The sequence below is a fragment of the Geospiza fortis genome, unplaced genomic scaffold, assembly GCF_000277835.1.
Source record: "Geospiza fortis unplaced genomic scaffold, GeoFor_1.0 scaffold1, whole genome shotgun sequence".
Taxonomy (NCBI): Eukaryota; Metazoa; Chordata; class Aves; order Passeriformes; family Thraupidae; genus Geospiza; species Geospiza fortis.
Genome location: NW_005054320.1, coordinates 2,763,553 through 2,777,273, shown reverse-complemented (window position 1 = coordinate 2,777,273; position 13,721 = coordinate 2,763,553). Strand labels below are relative to the sequence as shown.

General features: G+C 47.1%; 1 protein-coding gene across 1 annotated transcript; it reads left to right on the top strand.

Annotated features, from left to right (window-relative positions):
* The first annotated feature begins 1,713 nt into the window (after nt 1–1,713).
* On the top strand, nt 1,714–13,497 carry DRD3 (dopamine receptor D3). Its single transcript, XM_005420547.2, has 6 exons — nt 1,714–1,999; nt 6,958–7,070; nt 8,273–8,415; nt 9,535–9,731; nt 10,612–10,957; nt 11,785–13,497. Exons 1-6 carry the CDS (start codon nt 1,718–1,720, stop codon nt 11,979–11,981), a joined length of 1,278 nt encoding a protein of 425 aa, XP_005420604.1. The 5' UTR covers nt 1,714–1,717; the 3' UTR covers nt 11,982–13,497.
* The last annotated feature ends 224 nt before the right edge of the window (nt 13,498–13,721 follow it).

Below are 13,721 nucleotides of genomic sequence, written 5' to 3'. Positions count from 1 at the left end.
ACTGGGCGGGGCGGGGGGGGACATTGAGGACAGTCCAGGGATGAGGGACCTGGCAGGGCTGGGAGGGATCTCAGGAGGGAAGACTGACTTTGGGGTGAGAGTCAAAAAGAGTGCTTGTGAATATAAGAAACAGAAGACAAGAGAGGAAACCCATAGCCAAACTGTGTGTTGGGATGCCTTACGCCTTCTGGTTATGTATATTATTGGTGATGTTTTGTTTATTCCCTGTTCTGGCCTTGCTTATCACCTAGGCAGCTGCTTTTTCCTGCACTACAGTACCAGCCTTTCCTGGCTCCAGACAATACAGAATTCCCAGAGTGGGAACTGTGTCTGTGCAAGGGACACAGTAAAATGAGTCCTGTCTTTGGGTGGCTGCAGCTCAACTGTTTTATGAACAGTCGTGGACCCAGCAGCAGCACTCATGCTACAGGAGATCTTCGTGATCCAGTGGAAAGCTTAGCTTCTTTGTCAGGGTCAGGCGGAAGAAAGATAGAGGAGACAAGCACAAGCCATAAGAGATTGTTTCACCCTGTTCTGAGGGATCTGTGTTTACAAGACATGGGGAAGTTCAGTTTCCATCTCATTCAATCCTTGTCCTCTCCCAGCTACAAATCATCAGGGGAAAGTAGCAACAGTTTTAAGCATGAGTTTATACCAAGGGGTTGGAGCAATTTATACCCATTGCACAGCTGTGCATCACAGATGCTGCTGTTCAAGGGGTGAGGTGAAACAGAGTAATATTTATACCACTGGTATTGCAATGTTTTGTCCTTGCTTTTCATACCTGTCATACTGATGATGAGTTCAGCAACAGGAGCAGTAGCAAAGGAAAAAAAAGATACAAGCCATTAAATGTCATGGAACAACCTCGGTACAGCAGCTTTCATATTTCTGGAAAAAGATCCTCCTCTTAAATCAAGGAAGGGTAGGTTACTGAGAACAGACTTGAATCTATTGTAAGGAAAAGAAATGCAGAGCACCATGCAAGCATCCTTCCATTATTTCATCCCAAACATCAAGCTGGCTTGCTTTTCAGCACAGGAAGCATATCTTCTGGCCAGGCATGGAAAACACAGAGCACCGTATGGATGGAATGGGAACAGCACCAGCAGTCAACCGTTTACAAGACAGGCAGGGGTTGGGACATGCTACAGGAAAAGAGGAATTCTGGAGGTGGTGCTTGCTGCCAGGCTGCCAAGCACTTGAGTGTGTGAACTTATTGAAGACATTTTTTGATGAGAGAAAGAAGAGGATACTTCCCAGAAGAATATATTTAAGTTCCAAATTTTGGCCAAGCCCTAGTATGTTTGGGTAGCTGTGTTGGGTCTTGCTCATCATTTCAAATTGTTGTCTTTCAGGCTGCACTCTTGCCCAGCTGACTTATACTGTGGTGTGACTTTGGTGCTTCTCAAAACCATTGCCCACTTTCCTACAGGTGCATTGGTTGGTAAGATCCACCTTTCACATGCACACAGGAGATGAAATCTTGCATTCTTCTCTTGGCTTAGATTCAGTGAAGAACAGAACAGGCCAAGGAAGTCTTTAAGCAAAGCTCTGCCTGTATATGAGCAGAAAAAATACCTTTCTGATTGGCTTGGAGAAGAATTCATACAGAAAGTATAAAAATCATCCCAATACCCACAGGGGGTTCTGTTTTCCAGAGTCATTGCAGAGCTGTGATTTTCAATCCTTTCTTTCTCTTTGCAGTGGCAGCCCCATGGCCCTCTTCACCAGAGCCAGCAGCCATCCTAACACAACAGACCCCATTCCCTGTGGGGCAAACAGCACCACAGAGCCTGAGCTGCCCCATTCACACACCTACTACGCCCTGTGCTATGGCATCTTGATTCTGGCCATCATCTTTGGGAATGTGCTGGTCTGCCTGGCTGTGCTGAGGGAACGCTCCTTGCAAACCACCACCAACTACCTCGTGGTGAGCCTGGCAGTGGCAGATTTGCTGGTGGCTACTTTGGTGATGCCATGGATGGTGTACTTGGAGGTGAGTACCTCTCAGGAATGATCAGCAGAATTTAACCACACCACTGCATGCGTGGTCATGTTCCTAATGAAGGCTGTAGCAGCATTTAGACTGATCTGTGGGGAACAGCCCTGGAGCTGTCCTGCAGGCTGTGTACTGCTTGGGTGTGCTACACAGAGTTATTAAAAACAAGGTATAAGAGAGTGTGTGTGTGTGGGAAGCCATCCCAGAAAGATAGAGTTAGACTCTTCAGTTTGATTGCAACTAAAAAATATTATTAATAGTCAAGTTTTATTTGAGACTGGAGTAGTCTATCAGCTCAAGTGCATTCCAGTCTTTAATGAAATCACATTATGCTTTGCTCTAGAAAATACTTGGCACTCACTCTTGCTGCGGACAGGGTGGGACTGAGGCACATCTGTGGAGCAGCCTCTGCCCCATTCAATGCCTTGGTCATGATTTGTGAGCACAACAGTAGGTCCATTTCCTAGCTGTGTTTGTAGACCCATTCAAGACTAATTTCTGTCTGAGGAGCTTGGATAATCAAAGCAGCTGATGCAAGAATTATCCAGACAACAAAGAAAAGAACTCATACACATGCCAAACCCAAACTACCCATCCTAGCATTGCGCAGGACTTCTTGTAAAACTGGGCTGTAGAACTCCAGGAAAACCAAGATTTAAAAAACAGTCCAAAAAGCCCCAGAGTTTTTCAATATTTGCTGCTGTTTATGGATCAGCAATGCCATCAATGAAGCAGAAATGGCATCATGCTTCAATATACCATGAGCCTGGAAATTGCCAAAAAATCATTCAGTCCCTAAAACTGTGTAGAATACCTATTCATCTACTGAAGGTTTGCCAAACCAGACTTCAGAACTGGCCCTTATTTATGGAAAAGCTTAAGACGGATAAATGCCTCAGATTTAAATGCTGCTTGTGAAGTTTGTGCTTTACACTCCATTTTTAGAGTCATCAGTGGCCATGAAATGTGTTATTTTATCAATCATGCAAACCAGAACTGTCTCTTTCTGAGAAATCTTTTGGGAAGGCTGTGACAGTGCAGCAACAGGAACATTTTATAGCCTCAAAATCCTCATCTCAAGGAGGTTTCTGGCACAGAAGTGCTATTTAGCAGTGTCTAGCAATCTTCTGGGGGCCAACATGTAGGTCTGACACACCAATACTGCTGCCCTCTCCTTTACTGATCCTTGGTGCTGTGGCTGCTGAAGCTCACCAAGGTTTCCAGCACAGTGGCATCAGGGTATCCTCCCCACTGGAGTCTGAGGGCATTAAACACCATCATGCCATGTAGTCATTGCATAGATGGAGGAGGACATGCGGCAGCTGGGAACACCCTCCTCAGGCTTCTCACAACATCCAGTTCTACCTCCAAAGGGGAAGAAAGCATCAGGAGAAGGTTGTCACTGAGGTCTAGTCTGCTGAGACTGTGTGGGAGTCACACTGTCTGCTCATCTTGTCTCTCACACGGGAGCAGTGAGACCTAAGCTGCTCTGTGAGCTCCAGGAGCTCTGCCGGACTGGTGTCAGAGGGAGGACAGAGCTGAGTTACTGCAGCTCAGCAGTGCTGACCACACAAGTGCTCTGTGTACTCCCACTGTGCAAACCCATGAGCAGCCATCTCACAGCTGCAGGAGCCAGCAGCAGCCCCAAGCATCAGCTCTCAAGCACAAAACCCTTCAGGGAGCCTGCTTAGATGCACCACTACTTTCATGCCTGCCATTTCCTGATGCAACTTGGTTTCCTACTTTCCCATCCATGTGCTCCTCAATGCAGCATCACCATTCATATCCGAATTGTGGAGATTCTGTTGTTTATTTTAAGAATTCAGGAGAGTGGTGGATAAGCATAAGTTTAAAAAAATAATCATTGGGCACTCATTAACTGGAAAGCTTCTTATAGAGTTTGGAAGTTAAAAATAATAACACCACAATTTTGTAGATAAAGCAGACTGGTCGTCAAGAAGATTAGGTGAAAACCTGACCTGAATAGTATATAGGGATTTTGAGCACTGTGTTTGATAGAGCCAGATTTCACCCTGGACACTCTTCTGCTGGATAATCACTGAGTGGTAATGAGAGATTGTATCGGCTCATCTCTCTGTAGTTTGCTCTCATCAGCTGTAAGAGATTAATATTTGACCATCCACCTCACCCAGACAGATATGAGGATTCATTTAATTAATACCTGGGATACCCTTTGAGATTCCTGGACAAAAAGCACTGGAGGGATAAAGAAGAAGTACCCTGCCAGCACATGAAAACCAGGAATGCAGACTAGCAGGTTCTAGCTGTTGTAGCAGAGATGATTAGAACAGAGCAATAAAAGGAAGATCAGAAATAGAATTTTTAAAATGTTGAACAAGGCATATAATAAAAAGGTTTTTCTTCACTGTTAAATTCTGGAATAAATTCTGGGTTCATATACCCCACAGGTAAATATTAACTACTTCACCAACTCCAGCAGAGCTACTCCCCATTTCAGAAGTGGCAGGTGGAAGTGAGAACGGGTTTTAAGCCCAAACATTTTGATCTGTCAAGCATCCTCTTACACAAGCTGCAATCTAGTATGCAGGTGATGTGACAGCATCATCCTGAGAGGGCTCACTTCTGAGCCATCCCCACCAGCACCTTCTTCAGTTTTAATGGTTCACATTCTTGAGCTCAGCATTTTAACATGCTCAGGACCTTGGAAACTCCCTCAGTTAAGTGCTTGTTCATATGCTGGGTTAGCAGCAGCTGGCTTTCATGTGAACACCTGCCACTGGCTTGGTGAAATATTCTTCAGACTCCACAGCTCATAAAGAAACTGCATTGCTTTTTACCTCAAACTGCAGAAACATCCCTTACTGGGTCCCACTGCAAAGGCTTCCAGAAATTTTTTGATATATTTTGAGGTGGTCAAGTAGATCTCAAAATCTGAAACTTAAGTAAAACCAGTGTAGTGTTTCTTAGGAAGCTGAACCTACCTGTTAAGGTCCCTAATCTCAGATGGACTGCCTTCAGACTGCATGTCTTGTAGCTCATCTGTGTAGAAAAGCTCAATTGTTTTGGTTTGACTTTTTCCCCTTTACTTACTTTTTTATAAGAAAACAAAGGAGCACCTCCATTATCAAGAGAACTGGAGAAGGAAGCACAGTTCCCTTCTGCATTCTGCAAGCCAATTCCTGTTTCCCTCCCCTGCATTCATTCAGGGTCAGAGGGTCTAATAGAAGACTGACTCACTCAATACCTGATTTCTGAAATTTAGCAGCTGGGTCCAGCAGAGAACACCCAAAAGACACAGCTCACCTCAGCAAGTTTCTGTGTCCATGTGTGGGAATGCTGCCACTATCAAATCATTTACATTTCTCGGGATTATTTCTTAAACGATTCTCACAGAGTGAATTTTGTGTTTGTACAAGTGCTTTTCTCAGTAGGGGGCTGCATCCTTCCTAGGCACCAACACTTGCAGGGCTGACCCACTGCCTGAGAAGCCAAGCTTACTTGTGGCACCCTCTCCAGTACGGTCTGAGATACTTATTTTTGAATGGGTTTTGAAGAGCTCCTAGGATGGATCCTACACAGACTTACCAAGCAACTGGCTCCACTGTCCCACTGTCCCTGTAGTCAGAAAAGTAACCTTCATAACCAGTTTGCATCTTTCTTCCAGCTCATTCCTGTTGCCTCTTGTCCTCCCACTGCACCACTGCTGTCACTGCTGTGAAAAACCCAGCTCCATCTTCTTCAGCCTTTTCAATATCCTCCCACTAGGCACCAGAGGGTGTTAGTCTCCCAGCCCTCAAAGCCATCTCTTTTCCAGACTGAAAATGTCCTGCTCCCTTAGCTGGTCCCTTAGCTGCCCCGGCCCCTGTGGATTGTTTTGGTGGCTCTCCACTGGACTCACTCCTGTTTATCAATGTTTTTCCTCTACTGATGCCTCAAAACCAGGTGCAGTATTCCAGATGTTGTCTAAATGTGAGCAGAGAACCAGAAACTAGTGGCAGTTTCTGATTGCTTCCCAGGACCCAGATGAAACAGCAGGATCTACAGGGCTGAAGGCTAAAATCCAGGCTCTCTCCCAAGCATGGACTTTCCCCCTTTTTTCTCTCCTACTCCCCCATTCAGCACAGGACTGGGTTTGTTTGCAGCTGAACAAGGAGGCAGCCTGCCCTCCATCTCCTACAAGGAGTGGGCACTGAGGCAGACCACCTCCCTCAGAATCAGGCTGTCATCCCAAGCCCAAGGACAGCAGGGCCACACAGTGCTTGGAACATGCTTGTCAATCAAAAAAACTGTTGTCAAGAACTTGGTGACTGCTCCAAGCCCCACTTTTCTCCATCACTAAGACTGAGCTTAGGCTGCGGCTGAGCTTTCACAACCACACACTTCAGATTAAAAATTGAAAACAACCAGAACAGCTTGGTAGCAACTCAAGCCCCTTTATCTGAGTAGCTTGTTAGTTCTCACTCAGATCTAATAATCAAAATCTGTAACTGAGATAAGAATTCAAATAAGGTTTTTGAGAAGCCTCAGTCTCAGATCTCAGTTTCATACATAAATGCAAAAAATTTGCAGCACTTTTCCAGCTCACTGCCTGCAAGAGCACTCTGGCAGCTAAGCTGAGAAAGACTTTCAGCCCTTAGATTTTCTCAGATAATCATTAATCAAAGGATAAATACAGTGATAGCAAATTTAAATCCGTTTTTCATGCTAGGCCTTGAGAGAAGGGATAGCTGCTGTTTCTTCTCCCTGCCACCCTCTGTAAGAGCACATAAAGGATTGAAATTAAAGTGAGGCTCCTTCTCCACGACCTACTGCTGTGTTATCTTGCACACAACACTGGTGCCTCAGTTTCCCTCTGCCCATCACTGCGGAGCTCCTCCAGGCTGCTGAGATACTTGGAGGAGAGCAGCTCCTCGCACATAACTTGTCAGGCCCTGGTGCAGAGCAAGGCTGACAGTTTTGTGTCACTGGTGCAGGTGACCGGAGGGGTCTGGACCTTCAGCCGTATCTGTTGCGATATCTTCGTCACCATGGATGTAATGATGTGCACAGCCAGCATTCTGAACCTCTGTGCCATCAGCATTGACAGGTGAGACACAGCAGCATCCAGGGGGACAGCCTGGATATTGGGGTCAGCCCTGGGCCCCAGTGGGGCAGGGACAAAGAAGTGGGGTGAGCACAGACCACATCAGTGTCCTCAGGACAACAAACCCCTGAAGGTCTGTCCCTGCCACTACTGCTGTTTATGTGGCTCTGCAAGAAGAGGTCTGCACTGGAGGGCAAGGAGACACAAGCAATAAAACATCCCCAGTAGATAGTCAACCACATCCTTAGGCTTCTTAAAGGCAGGAACCACAATTGGTCATCCAGCTCCCACTGAGTGTCAAATAGGATTTCTCCTTCTGGAGATCTCACTCATGAAGCTTTAATAAACAAAATCCTGCCATATTCACAGAGAGAGATGAAGATTATTGCTGTGTAATCTTGAGCTTTGCTCTGGTTTTCTGCATTTTAAAACTGAGCCTATTTTAAGCAATGCTGAGGGCTGGGAGCCAAAACCTTGTCACATGTGATCCTACTGGGACCAAGGAATGAGAGAAGGGAAAAATACTGCATGCTGTACCTTTGTAATGTGTAGTTCAAGGATAGTAATGGAAGGCAGCTCTCAATGGTGCTTTTGTCAGGTGTTCCTCCATGGGAATCTGTCTCCCCATTTCAGTTTGGCTCTGTCTGCAAGACAGAGCCCCCAGGCTCTCCTAAAGATGTGACTCCTGTGCCTTCCAAATCCTTGCCCTGCTGAGCTGCATCTCCTGGAGCACCCCAGCAACTGAAGGTCCTTGACAACCTGCCCCCAGGCAACCCTCTGCCTGTCAGGCCAACACCAGACCAGGCAGCTGAGACAGAGTTTAGTAGTTTGTGGTTACTCCAGAGTGCTCTTTCACAGCAGTGCCCATGTAACTCTAGGGCCTTGAGGGTTAGGGATTTCCTGGGGTTTCTTGATCCACCTGGTAGCCCAAACCTTGTAGCTTTGCATGCTATGAGTTCTGCTAAGCTTTCTCTGCACTGCTGCCAACTAACTCTGATTTCCTCTGTTCCTCCCCCCAATGCCCCACTTACCATTTCTACAAATTGCTGATCCCATCATCTGATTTTCTCTACTTTCCTCTTCTATTTCTTCACCACATTCACCATCATGTTCCCTGTGCTGCTTTCACTTCTCCTTTTAAAAAACTGGTCCTTTCCCTCCCTCCTTCCTCCATCTCCTCTTCCCGGAGCTGGTTTGGTCTGCAGATACACCGCAGTGGTGAAACCAGTTCAGTACCAGTACAGCACTGGGCAGAGCTCCTGCAGGAGAGTCTCTCTCATGATTGTGATAGTTTGGATGCTGGCATTTGCAGTGTCATGCCCTCTCCTCTTTGGCTTCAATACTACAGGTAGGTGATACCCTGAACAATAGCACGCAGGAGGGGTTGGCAGTGGAGCTGCCCTGTGTATGGCCAGGTCATTTAACATGGGTCTGCAGATTTGCCAAGTTACAGGAAATTTTAAGGAACTAAAAACCACACTATGAAGGGAGAGAAAAATCCCCATGTACTCTTGTCTATAAACTTGCCATTTGCTCAGGTAGACACTGACTATCACTCTAAAGGGCAAACCTGCCTGCTCTACTGCCAAATCAATGCCCATATAGGTGTCCAGGTTTTCAGATTCCCATCAAACAATCACTTTGAGCACACAGAGCAAAACGTGCAGTACATACAGCACACACACACACACACTAAATGGCATCTTGCCGATCAAACAATCACTTTGAGCACACAGAGAAAAACGTGCAGCACATACAGCACACACTAAATGGCATCTTGCCAATATCCACAGGTTCAGAAGCACAGTTCTGACTGATACAGAACACATTTCTAAACAGCAAGGATTGCATATTAGCATTGCTTGTTAGAGACCTCCTTCCTATCCAGCTGGCTGCCTGCTTCCTTAACTAATCCTTTGAGGAGGGCAAACAACTTAGCCTCCATCTTGGAAGCAGGTTGGTCTTTTTCCTTTCCCTTAGCTAGGGCAGCACAATCTCCCTGGAGGCAGAGGACAGGGGAGCCTTCCTTCCCACTAAGTCACAGGCAGAAGCTTCTGCTCTCATCTGTCCCCTCTGCAGTGCTTGAGGCAGGAAAGGGATGGGAGTGGGAAATTCTGCTGCCCCCCTCTGCCTGGTTCAGACAGATAGGAGTGAATGCACACTCTGCAACTAGGCAGCTCAGAGGCTGACAAAGGAATAGGAAAAAGGGTGGGAATAGACATGAGGGAAGAGAACAGCTGTTGGCCAGAAAGGCAGGCAGATGCATGCTTGCTAATGCTTGTTGGCCCTGTGTTGGGTTCATTTTAAGCATCACTTAGGTAATTGGGTAAGCCAGAGCATGATTTGCACTCCTTAGACTGCCTTTGCCCCCAGCCACCTTTTGTCTCGCTTTGCCAACACACCAGAGTCTCTTTGTACTAAACTGAAATCAGCTCAGCCACTCCTCTCTCTCTCTTCTCCTCCCCAGGGGATCCCAGTGTCTGTTCCATATCCAACCCTAGTTTCGTCATCTACTCCTCTTTGGTGTCCTTCTACCTCCCCTTCATGGTGACCCTGCTGCTCTATGTGCGGATTTACCTCGTGCTCAGACAGAGGCAAAAGAAGCGAACCCTCACCCGGCAGGGCAGCCAGAGCGCCAGCACCAAACCGTGTTATGCACACCAAGTAAGAGCCACATGAACCCAAAAGGAGCTGTCAAAAAGGAGAGGAATGCATCATCTCTTCTCCTCAAAGGGTTAAAACACAGAACAGAAAGCATAAGGAGGAACATGATGTTTTCATCCCATCCCTTGCTCATACACCATGATATTTGAGGTGTAGAAGCTCCAGTTAAATCCTTTTCAGACCCCTAGAAAGAGGATATTCCCTGGGTATCTCTGCCCTCTAGAAGTGGCAAGTAGAAAAGAGCACAGCCTATTTCAGTATTTCTTCAGAGCAGGGTTTTCTCAGCCATGCATAAGTCTTCATTTTTTGCATCATTTCTTCATTTATTGATTTTAATGTCTTCATTTATTGATTTTTGCTCTATGAAGCTTCACTCTCAGGGCTTCACAGGCTTTAACATCTGTTATTAAAATGAAAAACCCTCTTCATCTGACAGACTTAAGAGGTCAAAATACTGATGGTGCATGCAACATTTGTTCTGCTGACCTTTCTAGATGAAATACCTGCAACCATGGGAACCAACACAACAGTTTGAAAGGAATTACCTGATCATGCATATCCACTCCTTTTACCCATTTTTGCACAGCGAAGCTACATTAAAAGGGTGGGGATGCTAAGGGGAGCAGGGCCAACACAAAAATACAGATGGGAGGTTAGCAGAGCAGGTATTCCTGCTCTTACTGTTCTCATGCTTCTCCTTGGTGGGATGAAGGCAAAGGTTTGTCAACTGCTGGTTAACCCCCAGGTCAGTGCAGAGGACATGGTGCAATGTAAGAGGCAAGTGAGGCTAAGGATGACTCCTACAACTTCCCTCATCATCCTCTGGCCCAATGAGCAGTTTGGATGGTTTCCAGATCCTCTGTGGCATCATCTTTTGCAGGAACACGTGGAGAGGAAAGCTTTGCCAAGCAGATGCCAAGGCACCTTTTCCCCCTGTCTCTCGCTCAAATGCACAGGCCAGGAGATGTCTACAAAAAGGAGGTTGCTCGCTGTCTTCAGCCTGCAGCGGTACCGGAGCTTCTGCCACGAGGCATCCCTCACCAAGGCACCAGGGACTACCCAAACCAGCAGGTGGGAAGAGAGGAGGAGGAGCACGAAGGCAGCAGTGGAGGTACGGAGGCTCAGCAATGGTGGAACCATCAGCAGCTTGAGGCTGGCCCAGCAGCAGCCCCGACTGATCCAGCTGCGGGAGAGGAAGGCTACACAGATGCTGGCAATTGTCCTGGGTGAGTGAGAGCCATTCTGCCTGTGGGGTGCAAGGGGTGATGGTTTGGGACTTCCAGGAGCCTCCTAATACAGAACCTCTTAATACAATATTGAGATTTAAAAAAATGCACACTGGGCCTTGGCTTCAGCTGTTACTGCTTCACAAACTCAGGAGAGACAGCAGTGAGACATTTAGGGATCTAGAATAATGCTCCCAAATGTTGAGAGCCACATATGTTAGTGTTTTATTTACTGTTTTGTTACCCTTGTGTTTAAAATCAGTGGCCAACAAGCCCTACTAGAGGGAGCAACAGCCAATACCTTTGTTTTTCCTTTTCCTTTGTTTTACTATTGCAAGGCTGGAACAATCCTAAGTTTCCATACATGCAGAAGCTCTTAAATCTGATTACAGAAAGGGAAACTGAGGCAAGGAGCCACAGAGGAACCAGTTCGTACAGCTGGGTAGAGAAGCCAGGACACTGGTGTCCCTGTCACCTGCTGTGGTCACCAGATGCACTGTTCCCCCCCATTAACTCAGTAGTAGCAGGAAAATAAAGCAGCCCTCATTCTAACTGATTAAAGCAGCTGAGGCTTTCCCTCAAAGTTGTGGCCACTTGCTTTTGTCTGTCATCAGACCACTTCTGAAGCTCCATACATTCACAAAGCTTGTCCCAAGGAGCCTAAGCTTTTGTCAAATCCCTCTGTGCCAGGAATAAACGTGGCTTCCAGTGTTTGTGACATACAGAAATAGTGAGGGGCTGGAGGGAGAGGTCACCAGTGCAGGCCCTTTTCCAAATAGTTGCTGCTCTAAACTCACGGATTGTTTTCTGCCTCTCTCTAAACCCAGGGGCATTCATAGTCTGCTGGCTGCCCTTCTTCTTGATTCACATCCTCAATGCCCACTGCCCATCCTGCCACGTGCCTCCAGGGCTTTACAGTGCCAGCACCTGGCTCGGCTACGTCAACAGTGCCCTGAACCCCATCATCTACACAACCTTCAACACTGACTTCCGCAAAGCCTTCCTCAAGATCCTCTGCTGCTGACTGTGGGGCCACACTGGGCTGCACGGGTCTGGGAGGAGAAGACAGGGACAAGCCAGTGAGTCCCTCAGTGCTGGACGCAGCCCTGGGTGTGCAGCACATCAGCCAGCACAGTGCATCATTGCTGGGAGCTGACAGGCTTGCAGGGCACACGCGACCCAAACGCAGATGGCATCCCTCATCTCTGCTGCCTACGTGCTGGAAATGCATTTGCCCTCCCACAGCTGGAACCTCAGCCTGCAGAAGGCTCCCAGCTCATGCACAGCAGTCCTAATCAGAGGACAGAACTTGACTTCTTTGATAAGGATCCTGATCTTTTCAGTCAGGAGACAAGAGTGAAGATTGGACAAGGAAACTTAGAAGAGGAGCACTGATGGAGAAATAACAACTTTCCTGTTGTTTCCATCAAAAGGCTTGCCTGTAAAACTGGGTCAGTCTAAGTGCTTGAGAAAATCGCCCTAGTTGCAAATGAAATCGTCCCTTGTGCTGCCAGCTTGTATTTTACTGCTCCTTGCAAGGTAGAGAGGTGGCTGCTCTCCCTCTGGTAGGTCAGCTCACATGACAAGTGCAACACTACCCTAGGGTCCCCTCTCCTCCTGACCCAAGGACCAGTGATAGATTGGCCACTACTTAACTACCACACACGCCAGTGATCTACAGGGGCCACCAAGAGAACCAGGCTCTTGACAGCTGCCATAGATTCAAACCTGTTTTTTCAGCTGGTTGCATGCACCCTATCTCCAAACTTGTTCACAATCTTCACCTGTGCTCCTCTCCTGACCGGAGCACTGCTAGATTTAGGGTTTGTACCACCTGGCTGCTGCAATAACTCCAGTTACAGCCCATACCTGGGGGAGAGCTGTTTCATAACATTCCTCTCAGTAAGAAGGGACATTTGCCTTGGGATCAGCTCCAGGACTCTCCCTGATGCCCCTTGCCAATACTCTTGTCATCACATGTGGCATCTGTATATCCCAGCATCCAGGAGCTGGCCAAATACAGCCTGGCCATGGTCTCCTTTCCTAGCAGTATTCTACAAAGCCATCTCCAGTAGTTCCTGGATGAAAAAACCAGACAAGTCCTGATGTACCGTAAGCTGGTCTCGTGTCAGGGCATTCTAATCATTCTAATGCTCTTCCCCTTGTATAGACAAACCTGGCATGGGCCAGAGAGCCTCAGCTTGGTTCTCCCATTTTGCCCCCTTGCTGTACTGGATCAGAGGCTTCAGCTCTCACTGCCAGGACTTGGCTTAGTTGTGCTGTCAGCCATGCTCGTTTGATAGCTTTGGGCATAACTCTGTGTGCTGCTCCTGCCTGTGTCCATGCCACAGCTTCTCCGTCTGGGAAGGGCTTCCTTTCCTTCCTAATATGAAGCCAAAGCCATTGTTCTCTGCCTCCAGAGCACATGCCAGAGCTCTAGCTGCTGCTTTGGTTTGTCTGGGTTTTGGGAGGAGGATCTTGTGGAGAGCATGTGTCATTTGCCTGGGCAGGTGCCCTCCATACTGCATTGTAACTGCCTTAACCCAATAAAACACAAGTGTAATTGGAAGTTTTGGTATCTTTGTGATTAATGTACCTCCTTTCATAAGCCTTTTGTCATCTGTAGCCCTCTTAACACTTTCCCTGTAAAAAATTATCATCCACCTGGACACCTGCAAGAAGTCTTTATTATTACTTGCATTTTCTTTGCAACTGGGAAAGAAATCAAAGGCTGCTGTAAGCACTTCCAGCGGATAAATTCTGG

Bases quoted from the DNA above. Each gene is read 5' to 3' on its own strand.
- DRD3 (XM_005420547.2), top strand. From the start codon at position 1,718: ATGGCCCTCTTCACCAGAGCCAGCAGCCATCCTAACACAACAGACCCC. The intron at 8,416-9,534 runs GTAGGTGATACC...TCTCCTCCCCAG, and splicing joins CTTTGGCTTCAATACTACAG to GGGATCCCAGTGTCTGTTCC. The intron at 10,958-11,784 runs GTGAGTGAGAGC...CTCTAAACCCAG, and splicing joins GATGCTGGCAATTGTCCTGG to GGGCATTCATAGTCTGCTGG.